The following is a 7,450-nucleotide window of genomic DNA, read 5'->3' on the forward strand; positions in this document are numbered from 1 at the left end:
ACATTTGCTCTTGATTAGTTGGGTAAGTATATGTCTGTTGGTTCTTTCAGTGAAATTGTTGAAAGGTAGCTGAAGTCTGGTTTCTGTCTAAAGTTTGAATAAGCTAATGAATGTTAAATCAATGCTGAATGCAACTATTTAATGTAGACAGCAGGAGGGATTTTTGTTTTGTTTTGCATTTATTGATATTGTGACTGTTTTATAAAGTCCAAAAGATATGTTTTGTGAAAACGCTTTGTAGACATGTCATCTTTTATTTATTTCCAGCACTATACATGGCCGAATTGATCAAGTCAACCAACTCCTTGAACTGGATCATCAGAAGAGGGGTGGTGCCCGATATACTGCACTAGATAAATGGACCAACCAACTAAATTCTCTCAACCAGGCTGTAGTCAGTAAACTGGCTTAACAGAGAACAAGCTTTTACAGACATACTTAAGGCAACAGTGCAGAGATGTAACCCTTAAAAGAACTGGGAATGGCAAAACTACTGTCGGTTGATGTGTCCTGAAAATTATTGGAGTTATGGCAGAAGTGCTTTTTTTGATCAACTGGTTTGTGTTTTGCTGCTGCATTTATCCCAAGAAAAAAAAAAAAAACAGCTTTAATCTCCAGAAGAAAACCAAAATGCCATGGGATTTATGCTGTATTGACATCTTGCCCTAAAACATACAACATCATAGTAATTTGTCGTGGGCAACATGACCAGAGAGAAGATTTTTGTCATGATTTTAAATACACTGACACGCTACTGTTGGTTAAATTTAAACATGTTTTACCTGCAGAAATTCTCTCACAAATAACCTGCAATAACTTGAAATGCATACCCTTTTGAACACTTCCTTTTCTCATGTATAAATTAAAATGTTTGCTGCATTTTGCAAAATGTCAATTCTCCAAAAATGTGTCCGTATATTTCTGTACCTGCAGTGTAGTAAAGGTTTAGATGAAACCCCATAATTATAGTGGCATACTGTCACTTAGGTTTCAAGCAGCAAAATAAACAGTGCAGCTCAGAAATTGTAGTTTGGTTCTTGATGTGTTTTTATTACATGTGGGGTTTTTGTTTTGTTTTCTAGTACCTTAGAAATGTCAAATTATTTTTCTTCAGTTAATAATTTTAAAAAGCCTGGAAGTAAATAAGTTGGTTATTTGCTTTCAAGTTTTTAAAAGTAGTCTTTATTGATAAGGAGAATTAGTTTCTAACAAAAAACACTTGCGTAGTACTTAACTTTGACAGTGATACTTTAAAGGAATAATTTTGTTTTTAAAGAATGATACTCCTTTTTAAAAGATTCTAACTCTCAGAATGTTCACTTTAAACAAATATGCCAGAATATAGACAGCTAAATGAATGTTACCCTGCATAGTAATCATGCTGGAAAATTATTTCCTAATTCCAGCAGTCTACCATTGCTCAAAACCTCTTGGGTTTTACTCTTTCAGAATTGTATTCAGAGCTAATTTAAGTCACACACACTGTTAACTTTATGATTACATAATTGTTAAAAAAGTATTATCCAACTTTTGTTCTGTGTGCTGTGCTGTGCTCAGTCAAGTCCAGCTCTTTTTGCGACCCCATGGACTGCAGCCCGCCAGGCTCCTCTATCCATGGGATTCTCCAGGCAAAAGTACTAGAGTGGGTTGCTATTTCCTCTTCCAGAGGCTCTTCCTGAAGACCCAGGGATTGAACCCGTGACTCTTGCATCTCCTGTATTGGCAGGCAGATTCTCTACCACTAGCACCACCTGGGAAGCTCTGATTGTTCTATGGTTAACCATTATTTGGCACCAAATGTCTTTTTACTGTTTTCAAAAATTAAATCTATCTTTGAGGTAATAGTAGGAATATGCAACTGGCTTTGAAGGCAATCCCAAAAGAGTTGTAAAGGTCTTTTGAGCAGTGGTAGCATAGTTAGGAGAATGAACTGTGGCCTTGAAGGTAATACCTGAAAGGAGACGCAGCTCATTTGAATGTATTGAGTTTTGGATGTATTTGTTTCATTTAAAAAAAAAAAAAGTTGACATTATTTTATAGTGTCAAAGGAAGAACTAAGATTAAGATAATTTCTTTGGTTTTTCTATTGCTTGTTATTATGTAAAGAAGTGAGTGGCAGTTCAGAAGGAAGACTGTTATAGCTAAAGAATGACAACCAAGAATTTTTGATCTTTAAATCAGATTTTATAAACAGTGGAAGGAGCATGGACTTAAAACAAGGCATGCTTATTCGATTTTGTCAAAATTTTACGAAAATATGTGATATATATTTATACTAAAACTATATAATCCTTAGATTTAGGAGAGCAATCAGTTAATGTCTTTAGCAGATTAAAGCAGTATTAAATACAGGTTCAACTTGAAAATGTAGAAAACTGAAAGAAAATGAAAGACAATGTCTCTGGTAGGGAATAAAAAAGTTTAAGATATTATAAAACTATGTGTATTTTCTTTTCTTTTGCATAAATCATTTGTGGAACATGTGCTAAGTTTTTTTTTTTTTAAACAGGAGTGGTCATAATTAGGATTTATTTTTCAACATAATTTAGAAACTCTTGTTACCCAAATAAAAATGACAAGTTTCTGTGCCTGTATTCAAATATGTATGCATGTGATATAATTGGAAAAAAGATTTTGCTTATGTTTGAATTGATGGAATTAGAATTCAGGGGATTTGAATGATATGGTTTAATCTCTAACCCTATCCTTCGAGTTGTAACAGGCCCAGTTCTCCTGTGGTATCTTTGCTGTGTGCAATGGTGCATCTTCCAGTTTCTAGAGGGAAAGCATGCACTTGTTATTTTTTGGGAAGTTAGCGTTAGTATCTAACATTATCCAAGGTTACACCGTAATCTTTCATTTATTGTAATTGTATGCATCACATAGACTTTGTTTAATATTCCCTAAGTATGGATTTGTTCTTTTTTAAAAGTCACTTGCCCTATTTGTTTTTAAACACAGGTTTTTGGTAAACCTTAACAGCCTAACTTAAAACTATTTGTTACATTTTTCCCCCCTTTGAAGATTTTCTGTGTTTTTGTGCATCAAATCTTTTAGAGGTGAACTCTTTAGAGATTGCTTATTAAAATATAACTAAATTTAAGAAAAGTAAAAAAAAAAATTGATTGGCAAATTCTTAGTATTTAAATTGCTCATTAAATCTGGCCCTCTTTTGTGAGAACTAATAACAAGTAGCTTACACCATATTTCTTTTTGCCCCTAAACCTGGATAAACTCACTTCACAGTAATCTTTGACTGCCACGAATAGATACTGTTTCAGGAACTGGATTTCCATTACTCATTCTAGCTCTTAACATTAATTTTTCAGTTGTTGATTAAATATTTTTCTCCACATCTGATGTAATATAACTTTTTTTAAGATGACATATGTATGTACTAAGAATTGCTTTCATTACAGGAGTCCCTTCAAACTAAAGGTTATACTGTCTTTTCAAGACTACTAAGAATCTGATTTTACATGGGAGTATAGATTTAGTGAAGCCTGTTTTAAATGGGTGACACTGTGGGCAATGTAGTATTTTTTATCACCTTAAAATAGGATACCAGTTTGTCACTGATTAGAAAACACCTGTTTTTTATATTTAAAATATCAATGATAGTAAACATTTTTTAAGTAATTTTCTTTTTTAATCAGTAGTGTTTATAATTCCTCAGTAAACTCAGGTAAGTAAACTTTTCTTTTGTGTTGGGGCTGGGAGTGAGGGTGTCCAAAGAAGTGGATTATACTGGTATAGAATAACAGTCAATTTACTCCAAGAATAAAAAGGTATTTGCCTGGTATTTTCCTCTTATGGTTTTTTTTTCCTAAGGACTTAGAAATACTCTAAGCATTTATTTATCAAGCCTGCTTTTTAAAAATAATCTTACTCTAATACTGCTTTAAGTAAACCTCAGAAACTTTCATTTGATTTAAAATGTAAAAGCAAAAACTAGAGTGTACAAATCTCTAGTAAAGCTAGGAATTTCATTCTTTATATGGGATTTATTCATTTTTATATAGAATTTATAACATTTGGAAGGAGATAAACATCATTTTGAATTTAGATGTAACAAAACATAAGGAATTGGCTTTTGTGTTTTTTGATGGTTTTGTTTTTAGATATAATTGACATAAAACATTTTAAGGAATTGACTTTTGACTATTTTGTTTCAAAGTGTAAATACTTAGAACAGGGACTTAGAACAAGAGGCTAGACGTCAGGTCCCAGAGCTTGAAGCTGAAAGATTTTGGTTTTCATTTGTGTGACCAAAATTTCTCCTCCCCACCCCCCCCCACCCCCCCACCCCCCCCGCTTTTTTTGGAGGCTTTGCTTGTTTTTGTTTTTTTGTATTAGGTTTTTTTTCCCGTCCTACTCCTCCTCAGGTAGTATTCTATATTCATTTTGATAGTTATAAGTAGGATAATTTGTAAGAACTTCCTTCATATAGACATAGAGAAATTAACTTTCTAAATATCAGTGTATTAGAAGTTCTGCTTAACTCTAGATAATTAAATTTTACTACGTATCTTCTAGCTAGTGTGTGCCCTTAATAGCATGGATTAACCAATGGTTCAAAAGTTGTGTTTACTTCACTTTGAATCACTAGATGAGATTTGAAAAGGTTTAACTTTTGGAATTTTTAGGAAAGTTGAAATAGTGCTATTTGGAGAATTTATGTTTAAAGATAGTACCACAGAACAACTGTGTCAGTGAATTCTAAATATTCCTCAAAATTTAGTGTCACTCAGTTTTTAAATCTGAAAAGGTTTGTTTAACTTGATAATAGCCCAGAAGAAACCAATGTGTGGTCTTACAATTTTTACTCCTTTAGTTTCATGTTATTTTTAAACCTGTTAGAATAATTAAAAGTCAGCTCTTGTCATCAAATCTTAGAATATCAAAGGTAGATGCCAACTATACCTTAAAAACCCTTTGATAGGCAAGAAAAAAAACTTTCTTAAATATTTATATTACTGTTTGGGGCCAACCTTCTTCTTGGCCAGGATTTTATATTGTAAACATGTTCAGAATAACCACACTAATGGCTAGCCAGTAATACTGTGTGTATGTTTTTTGGTGTATACATATTTGTAGGAGTAAAAAATTCACTCCCCAGTCCATCACAGTAATTTTTTTTCTAGTTTGCATAATTTAATATCACTTGTTTCTTACTCAGGCATACATCACTGAAAGAATGGCCAGTGTACCAGCAACTTCTATGTTATGACAGGTTTCATGTGGAAGACTGTGTCCAGATTTAATCTAGAGGTATTAGGTTGTTTGTTAATTCTGAAATAAGGCATCTTTAAATGATAAAGGTTGGGTTTTTTGGACTTATCCTTTGAGTTGATGGAGTTAAAGTAATCTAGAACTTTTAATCATCCCATGAAGTTGTCAGAAGTTTTTGCATGCTTACTGAATTAGTAACATATTAGTGCTGTGTTGAATATCTAATTTTTGTTAAGATGTTTGCCTCCTACTATTTACTAAAATAGTAAGTTTTATGCATCTATTTTTAAATAATGCTATGGGTAATTTATTAAATTTTAACTATATATCAACAAAGAAATGGAATGTTATGGAAAATGCAAACGTTTGATTTTTGCAATTTGTTCCATAGTTGTTTGCATTATGAGTTTTCTGAATTTTCTTCTTAAGCTTCTGTCAAAAATGACCTAAGTTCCTTGAACTCACTAGGTGGTAGGAAGCAGGTGACTAAGAGCGTGGCAGAGAATGTCTGTCTGAAATTGGAAGTCCCACAGATTAACTCTTGAGAATTGACTGATAGATGCATGATGAGTTACACGAGGCTTTAAGACTTAGGTACTGAAGGATTTTTGACTGAAGTACACATTCTTTATCAGTAATAAAAATTACATGATGTGCCTCTTAGATATTTACTGTGTAAATATTAGCACAAGACCAGCACAATAGCTTTAACCAATGCACTTTATGTATTTGATCAAATAATTCAATATATATACTTCAATAAAATAGCTCTTTAAATATTTTAAGTATGTTTCTCAGAAAACAGTACTGAAAATCTTACTCATTTGGTTTGGAAATCAGGGTTTAAATATTTTCCACTTTTAGGATTACTTTGTTCGGCTTTGCAGCATTCATAGAAGTGTTGGCCTCTCCTGAACCCTGTTTAATGGTCTGTCATGGAACAATTCATGTTGCAAGCAAATGTTTCAGGAATTAAGCCTTCAGTATAAAATTAAATACTTCTAAGCAGGAAATTAAGTCAAGTGGAGGAAGAAATGTACTCTCCCAAATCCCTATTATGATCCTCTAAAATGAGCACTTCAAGGGCTGTGAAGTCTAAGAAACCACTGCTGAAATTTTTTTTTGTAAGTAAAAATAATATTGTTCCCAGGTGTGACCTTCAACCTAGTAAGATGGGTCAGCCCTGATCTCAAAGTACAGTAATGCAGTCAACTTTTAAAAGTCAAAAAACTTTAACAGATTAATAACCCTGTGGCCAAGATTCCAATGAATATGTATAAACCAATGTTACTGCACATTTCAAATTGTTGGGCCTTCCACCTTGTGGCAATAGGAGGGAGAGTGGGGCAGCTTAAGGACTTCCTGTTTCAGCAGCATTTGAAGCAGTGGAAGGGCATGAGAGTACTGGTATCCCAGCAAGGAGCTAAACAGGCACCATACATCTAATATTTTCACTCGTGTTTTGGTTTGTTGTGCTTAATAGCTTTACAGCCCCTTAAAGTCACTCAATTTTAAGAGTAATGAATGGAAATTTGCAGTTTTCTTTCTATAAACCTATTTTAAATTTTATTGTTATGGTTAACCTTCTGAGGGTTAATGGCCTTCAACTGAAGAAAGGTTACCTATCTTGGACCTGTTAAAAGTGAGCTCTATTGTGAATGAGTATAGACCACAAGCTGATGTACTTTATTGTGTAGGTTGGTATTTAAAACTTGGTCTTTCTGCTTTCTCGTAATCATCTTCACCAGCCAGAGAGGGGAAAAAAAAATCTATAAGTACTTAGAATACTGAGGGAACATGCCCTTATTCTAACTCCCCATGTGTTTATTTAACAGATAAAAATTATGTGCCTACGATGTGCTAGGGACTGATATTTCCTAAGGTTGAAGGACACCATAAAGAACAAAATTATCCCTGTGCTCAAAGAGCTTAGTTCTATAGGGAGAAACAGATAATTTCAGATAGAGAAAAATTCTATCAAATCAGTTAAAATGGGGAGGCGTCTCTGAGGATATGAAAGTTTCACACAAGAGTAAGAAAAGGGATTGGCTATGCAGATCTACAGGAAGAGCAGTCCAGGCAGAGAGGTTAAGTACATCTGAGATGGGACGGGTATAAAATTCAAGAAATGTAGAGTGTGATATTAAGAGGAGAGAACTGGTTGAGGACCAGATGGTTTGAGATTTTATTCTAAATACAATGGAAAGCCACTGGAAGT

General features: G+C 33.4%; 1 protein-coding gene across 2 annotated transcripts in view; it reads left to right on the forward strand.

Annotated features, from left to right (window-relative positions):
* COPS2 (COP9 signalosome subunit 2) overlaps positions 1–2,437 on the forward strand; it is a 28,348-nt gene extending 25,911 nt beyond the window's left edge. For both annotated transcript variants that reach the window (XM_043472036.1, XM_043472037.1), the window contains exon 13: positions 268–2,437. In XM_043472036.1, coding sequence (XP_043327971.1) covers positions 268–412 — 145 coding nt within the window. In that variant the 3' untranslated portion in view covers positions 413–2,437. The remainder of the gene's footprint in view (positions 1–267) is intronic.
* The last annotated feature ends 5,013 nt before the right edge of the window (positions 2,438–7,450 follow it).

This window comes from Cervus canadensis, chromosome 6 (assembly GCF_019320065.1).
Source record: "Cervus canadensis isolate Bull #8, Minnesota chromosome 6, ASM1932006v1, whole genome shotgun sequence".
In the NCBI taxonomy this organism is placed as follows: Eukaryota; Metazoa; Chordata; class Mammalia; order Artiodactyla; family Cervidae; genus Cervus; species Cervus canadensis.